The 27,683-nt window shown below is 43.6% G+C and overlaps 1 protein-coding gene across 10 annotated transcripts in view; it reads left to right on the top strand.

Annotated features, from left to right (window-relative positions):
* The first annotated feature begins 7,972 nt into the window (after window positions 1-7,972).
* NPR3 (natriuretic peptide receptor 3) overlaps window positions 7,973-27,683 on the top strand; it is a 76,264-nt gene continuing 56,553 nt past the window's right edge. For all 10 annotated transcript variants that reach the window (XR_010413336.1, XM_054504606.2, XM_054504602.2 and 7 more), the window contains exons 1-2: window positions 7,973-8,981; window positions 18,943-19,065. Coding sequence is in view for 9 of the 10 variants with exons in the window: in XM_054504606.2 (XP_054360581.1) it covers window positions 8,225-8,981; window positions 18,943-19,065 (880 nt within the window). In the remaining variant the exon portion in view is untranslated. The remainder of the gene's footprint in view (window positions 8,982-18,942; window positions 19,066-27,683) is intronic.

Genomic DNA, 27,683 nt, shown 5'->3' with positions numbered 1-27,683 from the left:
AAGAATTAGTTCTGAGGATCAAATGTACGGCATGGTGACTATAGTTAATAATACAGGACTGTATACTTGAAAGTTGCTAAGAGATTTTAAGCATTCTCACCAAACACACAAAAAGAGCTAACTATATGAGGTGATGTATGCATTAATTATCTTGATCTTGGTAACTAGTCCACCATGTATATGTACATCACATCATCACATTGTACATTTTAAATATGTATAATACTTGAGAATTATTCCTCAATAAAGTTGGGAAAAAAGAGATTACCAGTTCTAAAAATTAAACAAAAGTAATGACACAATGACATAAATTTTTCACCTAATAGTTAATAGTATATATAGTATATATAGTATCCATGTTACTCTCTGTGAAAATAAATAGCATAATACAATTTCCATATTGGAATGACACAGGCTTGCACAAGAAACACTCTTTTTCAAGAATCTAAGACCTATCTGTGGCATATATTAAACACATAGAGAGGATCCTGTTGAGTAAAGGGAATGTGAAGAGACCAATGAAGGAGAGAAATTAAGACAAGAAACTCACAGACTGACATGTACCAGATTGAATGTGCCAAGAATTGATGCTATGGTTAATTTAAAAATTTGTACCTGAGGTGAAAAAAACCTCACGGTGATCTACTACGGCATGAATGGTTTGCAATTTGAGACAATTTGTACACTTCCATACACTTGAATATGAGAAATTGCCCAAGTAGAAAGTCATTTCCATGTCATACCTTGAGACTTCCAAGAGTCTGCAATGCAACGGATTCAGGTTAAAATAATCTTTACTATTTTTCCCAGGCAGTTAGTAAAGGGAGAAAGAGAAAAAGGGCTGAAAGGAGAATATTCTTGTAGGATGGATGAAGAGGAAAGAACATTTAATGTCAAAGGAGTTACCGACAATTGAAATCTAACAATGTCAGCTTGAAGAAACAATTTTCTCCAGTAGTGTCAGGGCGAAATTGGATGTCACAACATGACCACCGAAAATATGAGAGGGCAAATGTCAAGAATTTTCCTGATGTTTTCCTCATGGCATTCTATTCTATTTTAGTCTCATGTATCAGCTATCCAAGATTTAATACCTAGTGGAATGTACTTGCTGGAAAGAAATAAAAAATTATATCTCACAACATTGCACATAGTGTAACAAAAATTTTCCTCATCACCTTAAATTCCGTTCATAGCATTACAAAAGATAATATACTGATTTTTTTTTAGGATACCGCATTTTTCCCACTAACAAGGAAATAATCAAGAATTGAGTACAGGTGATGAGATGCTGGTGTATCCATGTGTTAAGACCTCTTAAAATTGGTATTTAGATTTTGGGCCTCCCACGTTGTTTGCATATTCAGAAATCCAGCATGGTCATATCTGAATGTTTTTGAAAATTATGAATTTAGAAGTTTATATATATGTTTGTATCTATGAACGATTTCTCTTTGAATTATCTTTTTTCCTTTCTTTGCTTTATTATTTCTCTTCTAAATTCTGTTTTATGGGAAATTTGTATTCTTCGGATTTACCATCGTTAAGAAAATTTTAGGTGCCTGCTATATCCTTCTTGAAGGAGGGAATGCAGGATTAAAGAAAAAACCCTCAGTCCTCATGAAGTCTGTATTCTAATAGATTAATGCTCGTTAGTTTAGAGTATAAACCGTTCAATATTGTGATGTAATAACAGCAGGAAAATTATTTTATAAGATGTTTTTGAAATTTGATAAAATTCTGTCCTGATAATGTTTCTCCAAAACACAGCACAGGTGAGTATTTTAATGTGATTTTCTATCACATACAAGTAAGTATAACTTGGGTCAGATCATAGCCCCGAACAAAACAAATGAATGTCTGATTGAGTAGGTTTAAGGAAGCCCCAGAACACCATAGTCCTTGGCACACTATAAGTATCTTAAAGGGTTTCCTGAATTGGACAAGAACATTAAGCTCTTTTTATTACCTGGGTAGTTAGTACATTAGGATACATTTTATTCTTTTCTCATTATTTGTGACAATGTCCACTATCTATAAAGTAAACAATTCCTTCCAGCACAATCCTCTTTGTGCTTCCATACAATCTGCCTCTTGCTTCCCCATCCCCAAAGTCCTGTGCCCTGCACAACGGCTCTATTCCCGCCCCCCCTGCCTTTTTTTTTTTTTTAAAGATTTTATTTATCCATTTGAGAGAGAGAGAATGAGAGACAGAGAGCACGAGAGGGAAGAGGGCAGAGGGGGAAGCAGACCCAGGGGGAAGCAGACCCAGGGGGAAGCAGACCCAGGGGGAAGCAGACCCCCCGCCGAGCAGGGAGCCCCATGTGGGACTCGATCCAGGGACTCCAGGATCATGACCTGAGCCGAAGGCAGTCACTTAACCAACTGAGCCACCCAGGCGCCCTCCCCCCGCCTTTTTAAAGAAATCACTCTCTGATGTATCCCTGGCTTCCCTTGCTCCTTTAGTTCTCTGAGGCTGGAGGCAGCCTGACTTTGTGGAGGAACCTTTTAGATGGGAAGGGCAGCTGTGGGTGGCAAACATCAGCTCCTACTCTCTTTGCTCCACTGTGCAGAGGGAAGACATGAACAAGCTTTTGTCTCCAGCTTACTAGGAAATATCTGAGGTTGCGAATCCAGGGCCAGTATCACAGTGATTGCCAAAAGGGTTCCCCCTGGGAAACCACTGTCACCAAACAAACATTATTAAGTAAGGTCGATAGATAATTCCAAGCAAGTTACACCAAAAGCCACACCAGTTCAGGTTTTGAATTAATTCTTTCATTCCATAAACATTTATTGAACACTTACTTGGCCTAGTACTCTTTACCAGGCATTAGAGGGAATTTAATAACGAGAGCTGCCATTTATTTTCCTATGGGATACAAAGCATCCTGCATCTATTTTTTCTGATCCTTATTTCTGCAACACCAGGACAATATTATTATCTCCCGTGTAGAACCAAGAAAAATCGAGGCCAGTGAGGACACTGAAGGTCAAACAGGTGAGGTGATAACCTGCCTAAGCGCTGGGAGGGTTCTATGGGGGTGCTCTTTCCCAAGGATGCCCCTGGGAAGCCCGGCCCCCAGCCCGGTACTCAGGTTACACCAGAGCAGTAGCTCTACGTTTTTCAGAAGTCTTTCTTTCTTTCTTTTTTTAAAAAAGATTTATTTATTTATTTATTTATTTATTTATTTATTTATTTATTTGACAGAAAGAGACACAGCGAGAGGGGGAACACAAGTGCAGGAGAAGGAGAAGCAGGCTTCCTGCTGACCCTGGGACCACGACCTGAGCCGAAGGGAGTCGCTTAACGACTGAGCCACCCAAGTCTTTCTAATGTCATTTTGTCTCAGGACATCTTCGAAGAAGTGAAAAGAGATTGTGGCTAATGGGAACCTAAGAGGGGACAGTAAGACAGAAACAAATCTGACCTTAAGAATGTAAGTCTGTTAGAGTTGTTTTCAAAAGAATCCCTCAAGCCCACCTTTAGCCGCAGTTTCTGGTGAAATTGAATCATACATTTAAATGGAAAAAATATGTAATTGCTATTTTTTATAGTGCTGGAAAAAAATCACAGATTTGTAAAATAGAAGAAAAGGGGTCAATGAATAGAGTCCCTGCTTGAGGAAAGATAAAGCCCAGAGGCAAAGTTGTAATTTAATTTTTTGGCATTCACTGATTCCTCTCCCAGGTCTTGAATGGTTCCCTCTAAAACATCAGCTATATGTTAAAACTAAAACCTCAATACTCATTAAATTACAGAAATGTTCGGAATTGTGCATAATATTCTTTCATCTTTTCTGCCTCTAGGGGGAAGTGTGTTTTCAACAATTCTGTCCCCAGAAGGTATTTTCTTTGTGGGCTGCTGGCTTCACAGGGATCCTTTACTGTCCCTTACTGTGACCTCAGGACTGGCTTCACGAGGGAGAAGATGTTCTCTGTGAAAATCTGGAAAGGTTCTTACTTGAGAGGTTGCCACTGGGTTTGTGAGGGAGAAGGTCATACAGACTGTTAAAATTGGTGGAGAAAACTTCCTTATGATAGCATTTCTAACACATTTCAAAGAATGGCGTGTTGGGGTTCTCTGGATCATGCTGTCTTTCCTGGTGGTAGAAGAATTAACATACAGACACCGGACATTTCAAAGAGCCGGCAAAGAAACAACTGAATATAGAAAACTGGTCACCTTATTTTAGTTAACTTCAAGTTCAAAAATATAGTTTGTGGATATGGAGGAAAACATTTCTAAATCCTATATAAGAGTCAACTAGGTTTTGTAATAATCCTGTTTAGAGCTCACATTGCCTTTCATTTGGTTAATTTTATTTTCAGCATTTCCCTGTAACTTTCTTTTGTTTTCATTCAGCAATTGTTGCCAGAAACAGTGTACTAAGTGAAAAGGTTAGGGATCTTTTTTTGTTTTTTTTCCATTTCACTGTTTTACAGACTTGAAAGGAACAATGTTTAGAAATTGACCCTAAGGGATGAGTTATTTCTATTTCTTTTCTTTTTTCCTTCTTTCTTGGCTTGATCCATCTTCATGTTTATAGTGCTGCAAAAATTCTTTTATACTCTATTAATAATTAGCTTAGTGTGCTGTAAAACCTCAAAACTTAGCTGCATATAAAATAAAATTTTAATACAAAGAATGTTATTACTTAATGAAAATTAGCTTTGTCTCCAAACCTCTCTTACATGGTATAATAGGTGGTACATGCTTATTTCTAATTCAATCCCATTTTAAAATACTCTCAAGGACAAGGATATATTTAAGTACCTCATTTTTATTCTTTGGCCTTAATTCACCATCTAGTGAGTGAGGGTGTCAGTGTGGTGACTTCTAAAATCTTTTCCAGTTCTATGATCGGAGAACTTCATGGTATTCAAGAAATTTACATAGACTTTCAGCTGCTTGGAAAAAATATAATTTGATGGAAAGTAAACAAACTCATAACATTAAAATTCATATACTTCTATTACTTCCTATAATGTGCACATTTTCAATTAAAATTTTTCTTTAAAAATCCTAATTTCTATAAAATAAGTAAGTCCTGGGGAGGTAAGATATAGCGTGTTGACTATAGTTAAGACTGCATTGCATATTTGAAAGTCGCAAAGAGATCTTAAAGTTCTCATCACAAGAAGAAAATTTTTGTAACCATGCATGGTGATGAAAGTTATAACTAGACTTATTGTGGTGACCATTTCCCAATATATACAAATATGGAATCATTATGTAGTACACCCGAGACTAATATAATGTTACATATCAATTATACCTCAATTAAAAAAAACCCCAACTTCTGCTCACTGGAACAATTTAAGGGGTGCTTTGAGCACCAGCAAGGGCAGTAACGCTGGCTTCTCTGGTTCTGCTCTCTAGTTTGGGGGCTCTTCCTTTCCACAGTTTGGTTTGTCGGTGCCCTTGAGTGACAAGCTGGAAGTTGAGAGCGCTGATCCAAAGGCCACCAAGAGGCTATGATAACCAAACATAAACGTACTGCCCTGGGCGTGACCCTCAGTGTGACTGGGGCAGAAGCGATCACGACCGGTGCCACTGAAACCCCAGACTCTCCTATTAAGCCCACACCACCCAGTGTGCAGAATCCTATCCCTATTGGCCGGTGTTCTCCAGACACAGGGCACAGAAAGCAGTAATAGGAAACCTTGGTTCCTTCATGTCTCCTGGCAACCAGTTTGGAAATCCATTAAGACCCTTGGAATTCGTGATTTAGTCCTGTTCTCTCTTCCTTCCTTCCTTCCTTCCTTCCTTCCTTCCTTCCTTCCTTCCTTCCTTCCTTCCTTCCTTCCTTCCTTCCTTCCTTCCTTCCTCCCTTCCTCCCTTCCTCCCTCCCTCCCTCCCTCCCTTCCTCCTTCCTTCCCTTCCTTCTTCCCTCCCTCCCTCTTTCTTCCCAGGAGTTCAGGGAGGGTTTAATTGCTGTGAAGTGCTAAATCTCAATTTCCAGTGTGTGCAAATTACCCTCTTTGTGGAATTAAAATTTTATAAAGATGCCTCTTTTGCTATTGATTAGCAGCTCTCATTAAATAAATGAGAGTTCTTGTAGGAGTAGAAAGGTCCTACTTGAAGATTCAGGGATCATAGTACATAATCTGAAATCTAAAAGACCCAGAAGGTGACCTGTTGTCCATAATTACATTTCCGGTGCCAGAAAGAGCGTTCAGGAGGTGCTGTAACTGGCATCCAGCGCTGTTGCTTAAAGTTGCCACGTCTCCTGTAATCCCAGTTTGCCTTTTCACTGTTACAAATGAGAACGATTGCTCTTTTGGGGCCTCCCTGTTGAAAGGAAGAGAAAGGAAAAGCATGGAAAAGAAAAGAAAAAAGAAAAGAAAGAACAGCCAACAGCAAACCAACCAAACGCAGCGCCTGGGGCGGTGGCATCGGCGATAGCAGCCGGCTGCAAGTTTCTGCCGAAAGAGGGCGTTGGTCTAAGACTAATAGAAATTCGTGGACACAGTCTAATGAAAGTCCATTTAAAAACATTTTCAATTTATTTTAATTTGCGGCACTTAAGTATCAGAATTCCCCAGTCCAATGTAGCACGTTCGCACTGCAAATGACTTCGGTGTGTTGTCACTTTCAGAGGGTCAAGTTCCATTTGGACCTGCCCTGTAGCGTGGAGGACTCCCGCGAGGCCCCTCTGGCCACGGACTTCACGGCCGTTTCCATCCTTGTCTCCGCTGCTGTTGTGGCTGTGACCAGTGGCAAGACTAGGTCTCGACACAGGACATTTCTCGGCAGTGCAGGACCGCGAGCACCGTGTCTCTCGCGACCGCGAGGAGAAGCGGTTGGAACGGACGGTGCTCCTGCACTCAAGAGACCCTCGGGTGACGATATAGGGAGGTCTCTTTAGTTCCCTGGTTTGGCAAACAAAACCTTGAGGACGCCTCGGAGATGCTCTTCAAACTATTCGCCACCTCCAGAAGCCGAACTCTTCGCTCGCCTTTGGGAGCAACAAGTTTCTCTTTTCCGCTTGCAGCTCGCCGGCTGAGGGTCTTTGCGTCGGGTCCCTGGAATCCTGGAAACGCGGCGACTCCAGCGCGAACCGCGCGGCCCAGAGGCAGGACGCGGGCGCGTGGCAGGGGAGAGCGGGGGAGGGAGGGGTGCAAGTACCGCCTGGGCGAGCCGGGAGTTCCAGGTCCTCGATCGAGCCGTCTGCACTGGGACCTTGTGCCAGGGGCCTGGGAAGGTCGGGTGCCCGCCCCGAGTTGCCGCGTCAGGAGGGAATTTGGCTGGAGTGAGGAAGAGGTGAGAGTGAGCGGGATTTACCGATTTTTGCAACGAAACTACAAATTTCTAGGACCACCCCCTTCCTCTAATCCTGTTGTTTTTTGCACAGTGTGTGTGCCTGCGCTCATTTACTTTCAAACACATTTCCCTTTTTAAGCCTGGAGCTGGAGAAGGCGCTGCCGCGTGCGGGGCCAGGGTAAGGCGGGGGACCCCAGAGGCGGTGCGGTGTGCTGGGGACTCCCGCCGGTGCGGACGTGGGCGACTGCGGCTTTAAGGGCAAGGCCGGGGGCTGGCTGGGAGTTGTTGGGGTTAGGGACCGGGGAGGGGTGGGAAGGTAGGGGTGTGGGGAGGAGCCCTGATGTAAGAATGTTAATGAGAGGCTCCCCCAGCCCAGCCCCCACCACTCTCCCCCCCACCCCCCCCCCACCCGCTGGAAATACAAGCCCAGCCTCGGAGCGCCTTGTGTGGTAACACGCTCCGCCGCTGCCACGCTATTTAAACGCGGGCTATGGATCCAGGAACCGGCGCGAATCAATGAGATCAAACGCGGGGGAGATGCACCGTCACTTACAAGCACTTGGACAAGTCTAACTTTTTTTTCTTTTACAAATACGCTTTCAAAAGCAATCTTAGCAACGCCCAAATAAGAAGCCACCTCTAAGCAAAATAGTATATGTAAAGGGAGAGCGAATATATATATATTTATAAGTATATATATATATAAATATATTACAGGCGTACAGGTTTACACGCGGTGAACTTTTTCTTCCTCTTCTTTCTCTCTTTTTTTTAAACGAGTGACACTGCAAAGAAAGACTCTTCCTCTCTGTCTTTTGGCGAAGGGGGTATTCTATTTTCTTAGAGCGCCCAAGGGGGCGCAGGGACCTCGGAGAGAAGAGTGGGGAGGAAAGAGGAAGGGTGGGTGGGGGGCAGAGGGCGAGTCGGCAGCGAGGGCAGGCTCTTTCCTGCGGCACGATGCCGTCCCTGCTGGTGCTCACTTTCTCCGCGTGCGTCTTGCTTGTCTGGGCGTTGCTGGTCGGCAGCACCCTTGGCGGTGGCGGCGGGGGCGCCAGCCTCGGCGGAGGGCGCCGGGAGAGAGAAGCGCTGCAGCCGCAGAAGATCGAGGTGCTGGTGCTGTTGCCCCAGGACGACTCGTACCTGTTCTCCCTGGCCCGGGTGCGGCCGGCCATCGAATACGCGCTGCGCAGCGTGGAGGGCAACGGGACCGAGCGGCGGCTTCTGCCACCCGGCACTCGCTTCCAGGTGGCCTACGAAGACTCGGACTGCGGCAACCGCGCACTTTTCAGCCTGGTGGACCGCGTGGCGGCGGCGCGCGGCGCCAAGCCGGATCTCATCCTGGGGCCGGTGTGCGAGTACGCAGCAGCTCCCGTGGCCCGGCTTGCGTCGCACTGGGACCTGCCTATGCTGTCGGCAGGGGCACTGGCCGCCGGCTTCCAGCACAAGGACACGGAGTACTCGCACCTCACGCGCGTGGCGCCCGCATACGCTAAGATGGGTGAGATGATGCTCGCCCTGTTCCGCCACCACCAGTGGAGCCGCGCCGCGCTGGTCTACAGCGATGACAAGCTGGAGCGGAACTGCTACTTCACCCTCGAAGGGGTCCACGAGGTCTTCCAGGAGGAGGGCTTGTACACGTCCGCCTACAATTTCGATGAGACCAAAGACTTGGACCTGGACGACATAGTGCGCTACATCCAGGCGAGTGAGCGAGGTGAGCAGGAGTGCGCCCCGGAATTCCGGCCCTAACCCAACCGCTCTGGGCGGCTCTCCCTACACACCCGTCCGCTCCTCTGCGGACCCTACTGCCCCCTGCTGCACCGAGGACCCGGGGAGGCCGCGCACGCGGGGATTCGCCCGGGTGTGCACCGTTTGGCTGCGACAACCTTTGACCATCTCCCGTCGCGGTCGCGGGGTGAATACAGAGGTCCGAGGGGGGTGGTGGAGCCTGGGGGAGGGGCGTTTGGGCCTGCAGCTCCCGAGTGCCCAGTCCGACAGGTGCTGTCAAATTGCTTGGGTTTTTCTTCCTCTCTCGCCCTTCGCCAGCGCCCTGCTGCAACCAGGGTCTGAAAGCGTCCCGCGGCCGAGAGAATTTGTTACTCAGTCCTTTACCATCGTGCGCCCCCTCCTAGTGCGGAAGCATGTTTATTCGCTCCACCACTGGCTAGCGGCTACTTGTCTAGCTTGGTTCCAAGGGTTTCCTTGGCTGCATCTTCCACAAATCCCCGCTTTCTTTTAAAGGGTCATTGTTTCGCCCTTCTCATTCCTTCCGTGGCCCTTATAAGCGAGCCCCTGTGGTTTCCACCAAAAATGCCTCGCTGTGTCTGGACTCAGGCGACGCTCACTCCCCGCCCCCCCCCCCCCCCCCACCCCGCGCGTTCGGCACCAAGGTCTCTAAAGCGCCCCGAGCGAGGCTTTGCGAGAGCGCGCGCTGGGGAAGCGAGCGCTTACAGCCTTTGCACGTGTGCCCCAAGTTTTCTCCCCGGGTCTGTGGGAGTTTGAATAACTACCAAACCGGACAAAGCTCAAGGCTGAGGATGGCGACTACCGCTGCAGGGAGCAGGGAGCCGGAGGAGAAGCGGGTGGTCGAGGATACCTAATCGCAGAAGACCCCAGTGCGGCCCATTTTACTGCAGTGTAGGCTGCGTGAAGGTGGGCTGAGATCCCAGCATAGTGCATTCCCTCTTTCCTGGTGTCAGGTTTGGGGTGCAGAGTCCCCGGGGGGAGCCGGGGAACCCACCTCGGCTCCCCCTTCGGCGCGCACGCGCCTGGATGGCCAGTGGTGCAGTCGGGGCAAAGTTCCCCACGACCCCACGCGGGGAGGCCACAGGCCAGAGAGGGCTGAGCCAAACACAGGGCTGGTCCACGACTCGGCACGGCCAGGCTCCTGGGCGCTGTGGCCGTGGGACACAGCGCAACCGGAAGCTAGAAGCCTCAGGAACAGGTGAGAGTGGGCAGAAGCTCCCTGGAGGATGGCGCCGTGGTCGCCCCCTTGCCCAGTATGGCCACTCGGACTGGGGAGTAAACGCACTCTTTAGAGAGAAGAGGTGGGAGGTGTTGACAGTGTTGACAGTGGGGATGCATGGCCAAGTTTTGAGCGTTCGAACTCCAGGCTGTCTGCGCCGAATCACTGCCAGACAAGCAGGCGGGGCGCCGGTTTTGCCGATTATGAAAAAGGACACTTGTGTCCAACCGCTGCGGACTCGTCACGCCCGGCGGAGAAACCCACATCTACTTCTTTCCCCTCTCCCAGTCCCCAGGTTCTTGCAGAGCCCTGTAGACCTCAGGTTGCCCTGTGTCCCCGGGACCTGATTCTTCAGCTCTGGTTTTCAGGGCACGAAGGGCTGGAGATGGCGGGGGGCCGGGGGTGGGGGTGGGTATTATCCTGAGGGCGCGAGCCGCGGTCTGCCAACCCGTCTATGCAGCCACAGCCCTGAAGGTCTAAATGCTGGCGGTGACCCATGCACACACGGCCTGAGATCCATGGCCTAAGGGGAGCAGTCGGCCCCATGAGGGCAGATCTCGGCCACTGGTCCCCTCAGCCTCACAATGGTGTGGCTGAGGCAAGGGGTAGGGAGGTGCCAGTGCCCTGCTAGGCCTGGGGGCTTCAGAGAGCTTGGACTACAGTCTGGTGCCGCGGATTAATTTAATTCCGGAAGCCTCATAGCTGTTCCCAGGTCTTTTTGCTGCTTCTCCTTCTCTTTCTTTCTCTCTCTCTCTCTCTCTCTTTTTTTTTTTTGAATTTAGTGGTGAAAGTTTGCTGGGCTGAACTGTATGTTTTGCAGGTGATGAGGCTACCATTCATATTCTAAAGTCTATTTCCAACAGTGACTTGGCAGAAGGATAAATATTCATAAATATAAAACAAAACCGTTTCTCTACTAAGTCTTCTCCCCCACTCCCTGTTTGCCTACCCTCGGGTGAAAGTTGCTTGATCACAAAGCTCTCTCTGGGGATCTTTTACTAATCACCCTTACTTTGCCATAAGTGGTTAAAATGTTGAATAGGGCTTCAGTTCCGGGGTTCCGTGGAGTTTGACTTCCAGAGCCCCTGCCCTGGCAAAAGAGGTTGGGCTGCTGCTACTAAGCCTCATACCTCAGGCTCCTCAGCTAAAGTGGCGTAGCTGGGGCAGCCCATGTTGGGGATGCTGGGAGGGTTACGTGAGCGAACACGTGGAACGTGCTGAAACGGTGCCAGGCACATACCGGATGCTCAGTCAATGTGACGTTTGATTATGGTTATTATTTTATATATATGATGATAATCGTCCTTACCGAGGTGAGGCCATGCCTTGGGAAGAGAACCCTGGCAGGAGGAGCAGATGCTCTGGCTTTGGGGTCCCCTCTCCTCTGCTGCATGGCCCCGGGCAAGGCATTTACCTTCTCTGAGCCGGGATTTCCTCCTGCTGGAACAGTGGGGTCAGATGAGAATTAGGCCTCTTCACGCCGATCTGGGGTTTGGATTTGTGCTCACTCAAATATTAAAAACATAACCGACCACAATTTTGTCTTCAAAAACTCCATATGAAACATCACAGAACCAGAGGGTGTCTCTCCCCCCCCCCCCATCTTTTGGTGGTAACATTCTTAGCACTTTTTCTGAACTTATTTTCATCTTTAAAATTATACCGCGAATGTTTGAATTTCCTAACGGGTAAAAACTGATAATGCCACCATCTCAAATAATAATATGACTAAAATTTCACTTGGCTATGTGCTGTGCTGTAAAATGAAGAACCGAGGGGAACTGATCATTCCTTTTAGGGATTTACCATCAAGGCCAATAATTAAAAATGTTTTCCCTGTCTCTTGTCTTTAGCCAACATAGAGCATCACCGAAATACACACGCCTGAGTCTATATCAGTAAAAACATAATGATCTTTACTTAAAACTTATTCAATTCTACAGTCCACGACTGCCCTCAGTATTCTCTAGTCAGCAATAAATTTATTTTGTAAAAAGACAAGTTTAAAAATAACAATTTTTTCAAGCAATAGAAGCTAGCAGTTGTTTTGTCTGTGCATCTTAGTAGACGCAGAATAGAAGTAGTGTACCCACACATTTTTGTATGAAGAACTGTAGTTTTATCCTCTTAGTTATTAGTATGTCATTGATGTGGGCCTGCTAACAACTATAGAGACAATAGTATTTAATCAGTACAAGAGCCACTTATTTTTAGATTTAGGCTGGGGTAAATGACCAAATGGTTGATCAGCAGAATTTTCAAGCAAAGAATGCATGATAAGTGTAAAATAACTAACACACAGCAGGGGAAAAAATGAAGCATTGTAAGCTGCAGTGTAGAAACTCTGAAAGTCTTTGGAGTGGATGGACCTTTGTGAACAATAAAAATAAAAGTGCAATCTATTTTGCAAATAAAACCCATTGCTGTATAGTGTAGAAATGGCCAGAAAGAAGTCTTTTTAAAAAAAAGATACTAATTTTATGGGAGTTAGTTATACAGTTACATAGATGAAAAAGAAAGAAGATTACCCAAGCCTTATTAGGAACAAGAGTTTGCTGCCTCGTACTTGCCATGTTTGACTTGCCAGAGGAAAGCACTTTCAGCTCTTGCAGTGATTTCTGTAGGTATTTGACTTCATACCTCTAAATAACATGTGACTTCAATTATTTCAGTTTGAGGGTTTCTCTCTTGCCATCCCAGGGGCAGATGATAATTTAGTTCTCTTCTCCTGTGTATTAACCACATGCTTGAGCTCTCCTTGCAGACATCCTTTTTTTTTTTTTACCTTATTTTAATTAAAAAATTTTTTTATTAACATATAATGTATTATTTGTTTCAGGGGTACAGGTCTGTGATTCATCAGTCTTACACAATTCACAGCGCTCACCATAGCACATACCCTCCCCAATGTCTATCATCCAGCCACCCCGTCTCTCCCACCCCCCACCACTCCAGCAACCCTCAGTTTGTTTCCTGAGATTAAGAATCTCTTATGGTTTGTCTCCCTCTCTGGTTTCATCTTGTGTCATTTTTCCCCTCCCTTCCCCTATGATCCTCTGTCTTGTTTCTCAAATTCCTCATATCAGTGAGATCATGTGATACTTGTCTTTCTGTGATTGACTTATTTTGCTTAGCATAATACCCTCTAGTTCCATCCATGTCATTGCAAATGGCAAGATTTCATTCCTTTTGATGGCTGCATAATATTCCACCGTGCGTGTGTGTGTGTGTGTGTGTGTGTGTGTGTGTGTGTAGTGTGTATATATATATATATATATATATATATCTCACATTTTCTTTATCCTTGCAGACATCCTTTCAGAATGGTTGTGTAAGAATTTTTGGTTAGCTCAGCTTTTAGTGTCTATATCATTATTGCCTTCTAAATGCTATTTGTAGTTGGACCATATCAGCTATTACAATGACATTTCCTGATTTGCTCTAGCTTTCCTTGGGTTAAAAAAAAGTCCATTTTTGCTTGTTTGCTTAGTTTCCTATGGAGTTACAACTAAATCATCCATCAACTCTATTGTAAGCCCCTGAGATGCTCCAGTTTGGTTATTTTCTAAGCAGATTGCACAGTTGTCACTCTGGATTCTTTAACACCCCCTGCAACTCCCATTGCCTCTCTCTCTCTCTGACTAGATCCCTAGGTGTTCCTTTTTCTTAGTTTGTGTTCTTGTTTTGGTGGAGCACTTCCTCCAGGAGCTTTCTCAGAAAGGATATAGGAGAGCTAAAGCTTGATACATTGCATGACCGAAAATGTCTTCATTCTACCCTTAAGCATTTTTATGGAATTCTAGGTTGGAAATAATTTTCCCTCAAGATCTGAAGGATTGTCTTACAAATTCCTATGTTGCTACTAGGAAGCTTGAATCAATTTGGATTCTTGACCTATTGTTTGTTATCTGTTATTTTTTTCCTGAAAAATTTAGAATTTTCTCTTTGCTCTCAAAGTTTTAACATTTTGTTATGATGTACTTTCATGCCAGTATCTTGCCTTATGCAAGTCAGGGTATTGGAGGGTACACCTCTTCAGTTCAGAGACTCATGTTTTTTAGTTCTGAAAAAATTTCTTAAATTATTTCTTTTATCCCGTTCATTTTCTCTGTCTTTCTAGAATTTGTATTATTTGGATCTTAGACTTCCTGATTGAAACTCTACCTTCCTTACCTCTTTTCTCCTATTTACCACCTGTTTTTTAAGAAGAAATTCCTCTCATTTAGATATTTCTTTGCTCCCCAAATTTCTATTAAGTTTTGGTTTCTAATTTCTGCTATCATACGTTCAATTTGCAGCACATGGCATATATTGCTTTGCTTCCATAAAGTAACATCTCTTTTCTTTTTTAAGCTTAGAATTAAATGGAAAATGGATGCAAGAGTCGGATGGAGAATGTGAATATATGTTTTTTTATTTTTTATTTTTTTAAAAGATTTTATTTATTTGACAGAGAGAGAGAGAGTGAGAAAGGGAACACAAGCAGGGAGAGTGGGAGAAGGAGAAACAGGCTTCCCGCTGAGCGGGGAACCCGATGTGGGGCTCGATCCCAGGACCCCGGGATCATGACCTGAGCCGAAGGCAGCTGCTTAACCGACTGAGCCACCCAGGCGCCCAAATATATGTTTTTTTTAAAAGACTTTATTTATTTGAGAGAGAGAGCGTGTGAGCAAACACGAATGAGGGGAGGAGCAGTGGGAGAGGGAGAAACAGACTCCCCACTGAGCAGGGAGCCCAATTAGGGGCTTGATCCCAGGACCCCGAGATCACGACTTGAGCAGAAGGCAGACGCTTAACCAACCGAGCCACCCAGGTACCCCCAAAATATGCTTTTATTATTGATAAAACCAATCAGAAAACATGGATTTAGATTTGTTACCAAAAAGGCCTATTTACTGTTACTTCTCCCTTAATATGTGCCCTCTGCAAGCAGACATGCACCCAAAAGAGGAAGGAAGAAAGGACCCAGCATGCCATTTTTGTTTTCAGACTCACCTCACCAATCCAACAATTTACTCCTTTTCCTCTGGGTGGTGGTGGGGGACGGAGGGATAAATGAAGGCACATTGAGGGATGAGGAGTCTCACCCTCTTAGAGGTTACTCTAGATGGAAATGTGAGACTGGGGAAAAGATATCCCCCCCTAACTCAGGTGTGCCACCTGGACTGTTTCTGGTTCTCTGAATTGGCTTCTGTAGCCACCCTTTAACACTTCTCTCTGCCATTCTTAGAGTGATTGCAAAGTCACTTCCAGAAGACACTGGGAGTCAGATAGTGGAGGATGCCATGGGACATCACAAATCTTTGGCAAAGACAGAAATAGAGCAGAATGATGAACAGTCCATCTAGAAACTTAGAATCACACCATCATCCCTCCTTTTACAAATTTAACAATTTGACCAAAAAGTGAGTATTTATATATTTAACTATACTTAACTACAGCACAAATTGTCTTTTTTTTTTTTTTAAAAGATTTTATTTATTTATTTGAGAGAGAGAGAATGAGAGACAGAGAGCAGGAGAGGGAAGAGGGTCAGAGGGAGAAGCAGACTCCCCGCTGAGCAGGGAGCCTGATGCGGGACTCGATCCCAGGACTCCAGGATCATGACCTGAGCCGAAGGCAGTCACTTAACCAACTGAGCCACCCAGGCGCCCCCAGCACAAATTGTCTTAATTGACTATCATTTAAGCAGCTCACAGGATTAGCTGCAGCTCTTTTGCTCCACACACTTTATTGACTGTTGGTGAATGCTGGTCATTATATACTTCTCCTGATTATGGCCACACACTTCTCACACTTGTCTATATACTCTCTAAGAGTTGTCGCCAAATCTGTTTATACCAGTTGTATTTATTATAATACATGTGTAATTTAATTAGTTATTATATAAACTGATGAAACATGAGTAGGAGGAGAAAGCTATTTTAGTGAAAACTATTTTAAACCTTCTGACAGATTATATAAAGGCAAGTTGCTAAAAATAGTTGCTGTTGAATTAGGCATGAATGAAACAGCCATATGGGATTAGGAAACACCCTACAAATCTAGAAGGATTCTGCATTCTCTCTGCTTTGCCAGTGTCTGTAAGTGCTTGCTCCAACTTCAGCTGGATGATAATGTGCGTTATGGGCTTCTTTTATGCAAGAAAAACAGTATCCTGCCTGTGAACTTGGAAATTAGTTCTCACAAAGGAGGATTTAACTGCATGGGCAACACAAAATGGATGAGATCTAAAATAATCAAAGTCTGCTCAGATAGACACACTGCTGCTCCGTGTCACTCTTCCTCAGTCCCAGCAGGTATTGACATTTAAAGAAAGAGTGTGTCTGTCAGAGGGCTTGGTCTTTGTGGTGATGGGAATAGGGAGAGAGAGATGGGCCAGAGCTGTAAAAATAGACAAAGAAGTGACAGGGGGGCAGTGTCAGGCAGAGCATCCAGGACTTAGGGAAGCTTATGTTCTGGCCTGAGGACACAGCCTGTTAGGTCCTGGGCTAGGTATAGCACTTCCGTGGATGCTTATGGTTACCAAGGCCTGATGCCTTTGGATGCCTGAATCCTCCAACTGACCTCCCTGATTCAGATTCCATCCTCACTAACATCCTACTGCTTACACTATGGCTTCTCATTTGGCATGCCCAGGGACATGTTGATGCAAATGTGTGTGTGACCATTGGGGTCCTCATTGACATGAAGTAATCTGCATTTAGGAGTACCTAAAAACATCTGAGTTAGATTATTGGGATTCTGCTTCCAAGCAATGACTCTACTCTTCATGTGCCGATAGAATTAGGTTCTATATCTGGGGGTTTAGGGCCAGACTCCGGGCTATGCAGAATGATGGGGGCTGCTGGTGGACGGTCAGCTAGAGCCTCCGGGGTCCTTCTGTAGATGCCCACTCTTGGAATCTGCACTCTTCAAACTTGTCTAAAGCCTCAGCCTTTTCCTTATTGGCCGCTCTGTGGGACACCGTGGCTCTTTTTATCATTTCAAGGGACTAAAATTGAATCAGAGCTGAAACAAGAATGTAGGTCCTAATGAGGGATGAAGAGTTTCTTTCAAAGCTTCCTTGCTGAGGCATCTTGGAGTTTGACTATTTCTTCCAAATATATACCAGTATTTCTAGGCATAAACAACACCTACTCCCACAGTTACAGACCTTATGGAATTTTGTATTGTTAAAACTTGTTCTCCAGAGCATGAGCCTGCACAGCGAGCCCTTCTGTAGTAAGAAATGTTAGAGGCACGATCTAACACTCTGTATTAACATGTGTAATAAACGACATATCAACAGGCGCCTAACCCTTCGTGCGTGTTGCCAAGGCAGCTTTGGCCCAGCCTGGAGTTTGTTTGACGTCTTTCAGCACCCATGCTTTTACAAAGAACAGACACATCGCAGAGGGCTGGCGTGTGTGGTGATAATGTGGGGACAGGCCCCCTGAGCCTCCCCGGGTCTCCTCTCTCCGTGTATGCAGCGAAACACAGTGGTCTGCGTCATGGGGACCAGGGGCCACCGACAGTGATGGAATTAACTGGATGACAGCCAGGTACCCGCTTCACGCCGGCTTGGTGTAGCTCTTACATGGCAGGCCACAAGGTTCTGGAGCTGCCTAAAGCTCCTCAAACCTGGCAGTGTGGGTACAAACGGAGAGAACATGAGGACGGTCCTGGAGTCTCGTTAACTATTTCCTGTACACGTTGAGACAGCTTGAGAGAAATGGTTCAACATTCAGACAGCAGAAAACTTACACCACTCACTGCATCCTCTGATTTGCCAAACGACTGTTCTCCCTAGAGCCATTCAGTTTGCTTTCTCAGGAAAATGTGTTTACCATGCTGTGCAGTACAGAAAGCTGTTGATACTCTTCACTGGCTTATATTGGGCAAATCTGATGATATCTTTGAAGTCTTTTTAAAAAAACTTGATTTTGAAATAATTTTATACTTTTGGGAAAGATGTAAGAAAGTGTAAGAAGCCTCTGTACAGCCTTGACCTTGACTGTCACCAGCTGTAACATTTTGCCCCATATGCTTTCACTCCAGATCTCTCCCCCACTCTTTCCCTTCCTACCACCGACAAACACACACACACACACACACACACGTATCTTTTTAGGAACCATTTGAGAAGTAAGTAGAGCCATCATGCTCCCTCACCCTTAAATACTTAGGTGCTCCCCAAGAACAAGGGCACTCACTTACAAAGCCACAGTGTAAGTATGAAAAGCAAAAACTTTGAACACAGTTGCAATACTGCTGTCTAATTTACTATCTAACTTACCCAAATTTTCCCAGTTGTCTCAATAATGCCCTTTATAGCCAAACTTTTATTATTATTATTTTTTTAAGGTGCAGGATCACACATTTAGTTTTCTGTGCCTCGAGGTCTTTTGGGGGGTTAGAACATTTCCAAAGCTGGGTTTTTGGCTGCTCTCCTGATTGGATTCACGTTGCCCATTTTGACCTTTTGGTCCCGGGTGTCGGTTCATGCGTGTGCTCCCATGGTTGGTGATGGGGGCTCCCATCACCCGGTTATGCAGGCGTCCGCTTGCTTTCTCCACTGTCAAGCTGCTCTTCTTTCCCTCTGTAATTACTGAGTCATGAGTGAGGAGGTGCTTTAGGGCTATATTAGTCCCTGGTTCCTTGTCAGACGTCCCCACCCCTGGTTTCCGCGTCCTCGTTTCACACGTGTTGTTTGTTCCTCCCTCCCCAGTGGTGATCATGTGTGCGAGCAGCGACACCATCCGGGGCATCATGCTGGCAGCGCATAAGCATGGGATGACCAGTGGAGACTACGCCTTCTTCAACATTGAGCTCTTCAACAGTTCTTCCTACGGTAACTGTGCTTCCAGTTTCCCCTCTCTCGATCTAAGGTGTCCAAAGAGGTCCTGAGAAAGCCAGTAATTTGAATTACCTCAATAGACTTGGTTCCATAAAAAGGAACTTAGAAATTTGTGATATTGAGCACTCCCAGGACTTCTCGTAAGTTCTCAAGCTTTTCTTCTCTGAGAACTCAGAGCAAGAAGATACCTCCTCCTTGGGGTAGCCACGCATTGTCTGGGAGTGAACATCGCTCCCTCCAGTGCTCTGGATGGTCATAAATCCAGGCCCTAACGACCCCTCTCAAACGTGTTTCCCACTGCAGGTTACCACCGTGATGGACGGTTGGAATATTTTAATGAGATTTGGGCATGATTTTTAATAGAATAGACTAGACTATATCGATGTAATAGAACATGTCAAAGTGTGTCACACATGCAAGTGTATTATTTCACAAAGCTTTTATTTTGGTAATATAATTGCATGTGTCTATATATCTAAGCAGGTTACACATAGGGGTTTGTAATGGGCTGCAGTGTGAAAAATAAAATAACCATTAGTGTAAATTGAGGTAAAAGCATTTTTTAAAGCTACTGCTCCCAGCCCCACTTCCTTCCAGATTACTGCCCGTTCAGCCTCCCATATAGAAGTTTGAGATCCACCAACACATATGATTGAAAGCATATGATTCCTTGAGATGGATCTGGGGAAGTTCCCAGTGTTCCTGGGATGGAGGGTGTTTAAAAAGGCCATGAAAATCACAGGTACAAAACATTTCCTCCATATGTGATTAGGGCTCTCTCTGAAGGAGACAGCGTAGGACAATGGAACATTTTCGCAAATACTGCACATTGCCTGCTCAAAACTGAGCAATTATAGGGAGTCATAAGTGTTACTTGTCACAAAGGGCTTGTTTATGCTGAGCTCTACTTCCCTGTTCTTGCTGTTGAGAGACAGTTAGACTGGATCTAAACCTTAAAGCATACACCTCACTTTCCTGCCTTGATAACCTGGCTTAGTCAATCAACTCACACAATAGAGCATTGCACATAAACAGATAATAAAACACAATTCTCACAGGGCTAAAGAAAAGTTGATGAAACAAAAGCAGCTCCTGATTCCTGTAGTGGATAAGATTGGAGATTTGAGGCTTGCAGGATAAACACCCATTATTCCTCCTTGCTGCCATGGCTGTCTTTCCCCTTCTCTTTGCATAGGCAAAGTGCTGGTTTCACTTTTTGACTCCAGATCAGAATGTAATTATACTATTGGCTATACAATTGTGTTCACTGAGATAGTGGTGGAGACTGGTCATAATGAAAAACATTTATTCTGAGTTTTGCAAGTTGGTAATGCAAACATAGTTTGTATTTAGAAAAAATGTATGTGAGTGCCCCTTATAAATGGGCCAGTGCAGTGCAAATATTAGATACTGGAATTCCTTGCATTCACAGATAAAGCTTGTATTACTTTTCTCTGCTAATTACAATACACGAGTACTATAGAAAAATTGAGAAACAGAAAGTCACAGGGAAGAAAATAAGTTACTATAATTCTGCCACCTAGCTAAAAAGTATATTGATAATATTTAGAAGTATGTGCATCTTCCTTATTCTATAAAAAAATTTACAAAAATATTTTTCAATAAAGTGATGATACTATTTCAAGTGTGGCTACATAGTATTTTATAATGCTGATATGCCATCTTAACCTAAGCAATCTATCATTTTTCAATATTTACGTTGTTCTCAGCTTTTTACTATTAAGAACAATGCTATGTTGAGTAGCCTTGTATGTGCATGCACACACGCACGTACCCATACTTATACATACATATTACCTGTGAGATACATTTCTTCAAGTAGAATTTCTGGGTTGAAAGTTTTAAGTTCTGATAGATCTTGCCAAGTTGACCCCTAAAGAGGTTTACCACTTTATGCTTTTGCAATAAGCTATGAGATTGTCTGTTTTCCTGCATCCTTACATCATCTAACTTTTAAATTATTTTATTTATTTGAATTTCTTATGTCCTTAAGCAACATTTTGCAGTTTCTTTTTTTTAATTTATTTTTATTTTTTAATTTTTTTTAAAGGTTTTATTTATTTATTTGACAGAGAGAGACAGCGAGAGAGGGAACATAAGCAGGGGGAGTGGGAGAGGGAGAAGCAGGCTTCCCGCCGAACAGGGAGCCCGACGTGGGGCTCGATCCCAGGACCCCAACATCATGACCTGAGCCGAAGGCAGTTGCTTAACCAACTGAGCCACCCAGGCGCCCCATTTTGCAGTTTCTTTATTTATATTCTGTACCATTCTTGTTGAGTTCATTCTTAGATATTATGTTTTCTGGTTGTTATTATGATCATGTTCTTTTCCCATTACATTTTATAACTGTAGTTGTTATATAGAAAAGCTATGAGATTCTGTTTATTTATTTTGCAAGAATTCCACATATTAAATCCTCTGTTTTGATAGTTTTTTATATTATTTTCATATAGCAACAAGTGTTTTTCTCCGTTTTGACAGTTGATCATCTTATTTTTCTTTTTTTATTGCATTGGCAAGAACCTCTAGAATTATATTATATAACAAATGGTGATACTTTAATTTCTGACTTCTTGAATTGAAGTAGATGTTAAAGTCTCCTTTTATTTCTAGTTTATTAAGTGTGGTTTTAAAAATTAGAAATGAGTAGGGAATGTTATCAAGTACATTTGACCTATTCTTTTATTCTTTAATAAATAGGAGAGTGAGCCATTGTAGTATTCTTGGAAGTAAGTATACTTTTTTAGGTGTATTGCTGATTTTAACTTTTTAGTATCTTATGTAGGACTTTTGAGTCTATATTCATGAGTGAGATTGGACAGTAGTTTTCTTGCCTTGAGGTGGTATTGGCAGATTTTAATATCAGGTTTATGTTAGCTTTATAAAATTAATTGGGACACTTTCCATTGTTTTTGTGCTCTAGAACAGTTTATATACCATAAGAATATTCCTTGAAAGATGGAAACAATTCAACTCTGTATCTGGACCTAACTTCTTTTTAGAGGTAATTTTTGAAAAACTTAAAAAAATTTATTTTGAAATAATTTTAGACTTACAGAAAACTTGCAAAAATAATATAGAGAGTTCATGTATACCTTTTACCCAGATTCCTCTAATGTTAACAATTTAAATAACCATAGTACAATTATCAAAATAAGAATATTAACATTGGTACCATATTACTAACTAAACTACAAGACTTATTTGAAATTTACTACCTTTCCTCCTAATGATCTTTTTCTCTTCCAGGATCCAATCCATATAGTTGTTGTATTTTCTTAATCTTTGCCAATCTGTGTTATTTCCTCTATCTTTCTTTGTCATTCATGATCTGACAGTTTTGATGAGCCTGTTATTTCGTAGAATGTCTCCCAGTTTGGATTTATCTGTTGTTTTCATGTGGTAAGATTGAGTTTATACTTATTTGGCAAGAATACCACAAAAGTGATATTGTGTCCTTTACATTGCATGATATACCTGTGTAAGAAGTCATAGCCCTATGACTTAGTATTGGTGATCGGGGGATAACTTTTTAAAGTTGTATTTTTAAAGTATTTTTCCATGAGTTCAGTTTTTCTGCTTCTTGAAAATTAAATTTCATAGAGTTACACGGTGTGCTCTATATAACTTGCAAAGTATCCTTGGTGTTTCTGATTAGACCTTTCTTTTTTTACCTTTTATAGCATGGGTGCTCAGGCTTTGGGCTCTGCTCTGCCTGCCTGAGAGGCTGTGCTTGATGTAACCCTGCCCTCCCCTGTGGGCCTTAGTTTCTTTTAGTGATAATAATAGTACTTACCTCATGGCATCAAGCTGAGTAATAAATGAGGTAATGTGTGTGAGATACATAGCAAACTTCTTGAAACATAAAGAGTGTTTAATAAATGTTAGCTATATTATTAGTCTTAGTTTACTCTGATGATTATATATAGTTCTTAAAAATGGTAAGTTTATACATTTTTCTTGGTGTAGTTATTTTTTTTAAGATTTTATTTATTTATTTGAGAGAGAGAAAGAGAACAAGAGAGCATGAGCGGGGAAGAGGGGCAGAGGGAGAGGCAGAAGCAGGCACCCTGCTCAGCAGGGAGCACCACATGGGGCTTGAACTCAGGACCCGGAGAAAGAAAGGCAGATGCTTAGCCCATTGAGCCACCCAAGCACCCCTCTTGGTATAGTTTTATAGATAAGTTTAGGCCATACATTCTGTTAACAAATGAACCAACTTTTATCTAATACAGCCTAAGAATGGATGTAGGTGCATTAGAAATTACATCTGCATGCAAATAACCAAGACTCCCACCTATAGTTATTTAAGCAAATGGAGAGGTTTATCCTCTCACCTGTAAGAAGTCCAGAGGTGGGCAGTCCAGAGTAGAGATGGTGGTTCCATAATACCATCAGGGATCCAAGCTTCTTCTGTTTCTTGGCTCCCCTAATCTTAGTGAGCAGCATCCATCCTTAAGATCAGAAGATAGTGGCTAGGACTCCAGGGATGGTGTCTTCATTCTAGGCAAGATGAAGGGGGAAAGATGAAAGGCAAAAAAGACACTATCTCAATTGACTCAATTCTGTTTGAAGATCTGTCTGTCTGGAAGCCCCTCTGATTAACTTCTACTTATATATCATTTGCTACCCCTAGTTGTGAAAGATGCCAGAAAATGTGTGCTTTCAGCTAGATTCTTTGTTACCCCAAATCAATTTAGGAACCTGTTACTAAGGAAGAAGGAAGAATGGATGTAGGGAGGCAAATGTCTATGCTTGCCACAGACCCTGAAGCAGTAAACAGAATCTTATTGCAGGCAGAGAGACCTAGTAAAGGGCCTTCTTGGAGATTTTTAAAAAAGATTTATTTATTAATTTGAGAGAAAGAGAGTGAGCAAGCATGCATATGTGTGAGTGTGCATGAGTTGGGGGAGGGGCAGAGGGAGAGACTCTTCAAGCAGACTCCCCGATGAGCGTGAAGCCCCACATGGGGCTTGATTCCGCCGCCCATGAGATCATGACTTGAGCTGAAACCAAGAGTCAGAAGCTCAACTGACTGAGCTACCCAGGTGCCCCATTGTGCCCTAAGAATCAGATATATGTTCATGAAAAATTCTTCAACATCGTTTTCTCCCTGTGCTTCTTCCTCACAGCAAACTCTGTACCAGTTCTAGAAAAAGGCTCTATTTTAATTAATACTTACTTGCTATTGGATTTTTTTTTTTAAAACATATAGTGTGTCCATATTTACTGATTACTGGGTTGTTTGGTCTTGGTGAGGACTCAAACAAATTCTCAGATCTGCCCAAATTATAGTTATAGGAATTCAGAATATATTATGGGGGAATTCAAATGGCGGAAAATAAGATTGAAAGGATGGGTTTAAAAAATCTAGAGAGAAGTGGTGACTGGGTGGCTCAGTTGGTTAAGTGTCTGATAACTTGATTTCAGCTCAGGTCATGATTTCAGGGTTCTGGGATTGAGCCTCATCTAGGGCTCTGTGCTCAGCATGGAGTCTCTGCTTGAGATTCTCTCTCTCCCTCTCTTGCTGCCCCTCCCTCCTGCTCACTCGCATGCTCTCTCTCAATAAATAAATAAATCTTTTAAAAAAATCTAGAAAAAAGATGATATATATTGCCCTGTAGAGTTCTTAATAGCACCTCCTTGGCATTCTTATTCATTGGCATTATCTTCTTTGGATGTAAGTTAGGTGGCAAGTTATTTGGGTGATCCTGTCCAGGACTGTTAAGGTTATTGTAGAGCTTTCTTGAGTTCCTGATAACTCAAAGGGCACTAATTAAGGTGAAGATAGAAGTATAGTAGAGCTAGGTGATGCACATAAATTATTTGACTTGCTAAAAGGGGAAAAATAGAAAAATTGAGGAGAGATTAGATTTATTACGTTTCACTACAAAAGTAATATATGCACATTCAAGTCAGTTTGGGATGATGTGAAAAGAAAAAGAATTCTCATACAATCTTTCAACTGTAACGGTTGTCAAACCACATTTAGACACTTCCTCTTCTGACTTTTCTTTCTGTGTTACTTTTGTTCTTAACACTTTTGTCATCCCATTGCATGGTCAGTTTTAAAGCTTGGAACACCCCAAACTCTGGGGAAATGAATATAGAGCAGGGACGGCATGGCACCAGTGTTTGGAGTCTGGCTTGCACTTGAATCCGTCTTCTGTTTATTGGCTAAGTGACTTGGGGCACGTCAGTCTCCTTGAGCCTCAGTTTCCTCGTCTGTAACGTGGCACTTATGCTTACATCCTTCTCATGGGGTTTTTATGAGGATTGAAGAATGAAATGCTACCGGCAATGCCATTCACAATGGCATCGCCCAATAAGCGGTGCTGTTGTTACTGATGGGAGCAAGTGGACCAGCCTAGGTCATGGCAAGTGTGTAACACCCGGACATTTGGAGAGGGTCGGGTGAGGCGAGGTCAAGAGCCAGACTGCTATACAGTCAGCCCAGGGGAGCTCCAGGCATTCATTTCTTGGACATATTCTGTGATTTCTTAGCTAGTTATCCCAGGGTGGGTACCTCTTGCCAGCTCCAGACCCCTGGCCACAGGACTGCTGAGTCCAGGGCTTGGTGGTGAGCAGGTTATTTCCTCTTTCTTTCTTTCTTTCTTTCTTTTTTTTTTTTTAAGATTTTTATTTATTTATTTGACAGAGAGAGACACAGTGAGAGAGGGAACACAAGCAGGGGGAGCAGGAGAGGGAGAAGCAGGCTTCCCGCAGAGCAGGGAACCCGATGCGGGACTCGATCCCAGGACCCTGGGATCATGACCTGAGCCGAAGGCAGATGCTTAACGACTGAGCCACCCAGGCGCCCCTGTTGTTTCCTCTTTCACAAATATCCTGTGCTCTTACTCTAAACACAAACTTGGGACTCCATGATGTTTAAAACAAAACAAAGCAAATTCATTTTTCCTCATTCCTGAAACAACCTCAGAGGATCACCTCCTCTGCCCTACTCTTCGCTAGCAGCCTTCTTTTTCCTCTTCTTGATCCCTTGCTCAGGACCACTGAAAGAAGATGGCATTAGCAGTAACCACTCTGAAAGTGTTATTGTCAAGGTCACCGATGACCTCATCACCAAAGCCCTTAGTCTTAGGTCAGACCAAGCCTCCATGCCTCTAAAGCAGTGCTGTCCGATGGAACGTTCTGTGATGCTGACTGTGTTCTGTTCTGTGTTGCCCAGGATGGCAGCTACTAACCACACGTGGCTACCAGGCACCTGAAATGTGCCACGTGTGACCGATGAACCGAATTTTAAATTTTATTTAGTTTTAATCAATTTAAATTTAAATAGTCATACATGTGGCTGGTGGCTGCTCTATTAGGCAGCACAGGTCTAGTCCAGAGCATTCCATTTTGTTTTCACCAATTTCTTTCTGGAAACCTGTTTTTCCTAGTGTTGGTCGCATGGCATTCTTTGGTTCTCTGTTAGCTCCTCTCTGTCTCCTCGTACTTCTGCCCACTAGAAATATCATCCCCAAAGTGTCTGTGGTCAGCCCTTCTCCTTTTTTCTTATCCAGTGCCGTTAGGCCCTGGTCTAACTTGAAGGCATCTGGAAAGGACATCCAACACTCTCTCTAGCGCTCACTCCTCTTTTGGCTTCAGACCGCTGTTTCCAGCTCCAGCCTGGTGTTGTCACCTTGGATTGACCGTGACCCTGACTGAAAGAAATCATTACCATTTCCATGTCATTTCCCTCCTCCTCCATCTGGCTCTGCTTTTTCCTCTAATAACATCTCCTTTTCCTTTCCTCTCTGGCGTCACCAGATGTGATGTGATGTGCCTCCCTTTCTGTTGTCCCTCACTCCCTCACTCTTGTAGAGTCTTGAGATTCCTCTTGCACTGTCCTCCGCTTTTCATTCTCAGGGGCTCTCCCTCTTCTTACGATTCCAAAAGCAGTAAATGTTTACTATTGAAAATTCACTAGATTCCCAAAAACACAAAAAAGGGAAAAAAGAGAAAAGAAAACTTGCCCATGGTTCTAGCTACCCAGAGAAGCACGCTTAGCTTTTTGGTGTGTGACTTCCCCTGGATTGCCTCTCGTAACCTCTTGCCTGGACGGCTGTGATTGTGAACCCTCCGTGTCTCCCCATTCTAATCCATTGCTATTTCCCAAGGCCTGATTCTGATCATGTCATTCTTCTGTTACACTCGTAAATCTCCAGAGGCACCCAGTTGTCTACTGAATTAAATTTGTCCCTACTGATGGGGCATCATGCCAAGCCAACTCTGCTTTTCCAGTGTTCAACAGCCTGGGTGTGGGCAGCATTACTGACACATTACAATAAGGAACATCCGCAAAAGCAGGAAGTCACAGGATCGATTATGGTGGTGACTAGATAAGCATTTAGTTTGGATTAGATTTACTAAGCATGATTGTTTTCCATTTTTTTTTTTTCTTGAAGACAGAACTCCCAAGTTATTACCCTTTGGATTGAGGTAAACAGATCTATTGTATTGGATTTCACTTCTTGGGAAAAGTGTTTTCCTCTTTCAGTGAGTGAGATAGTTGCTGTTTCTAGTTCCGTATGTGTTGTCTAACTCTGCAGTAGAACCCTTCAGGGTTAAGTATTTTCTTTCTTAAG

Source organism: Mirounga angustirostris, unplaced genomic scaffold, assembly GCF_029215605.1.
Source record: "Mirounga angustirostris isolate CCGP_5_RB_7025 unplaced genomic scaffold, mMirAng1.0.hap1 SCAF_7, whole genome shotgun sequence".
NCBI classification, from domain to species: domain Eukaryota; kingdom Metazoa; phylum Chordata; class Mammalia; order Carnivora; family Phocidae; genus Mirounga; species Mirounga angustirostris.
Note: the sequence above shows the minus strand (reverse complement) of the source record. Positions and strands in the feature narration are given on the sequence as shown.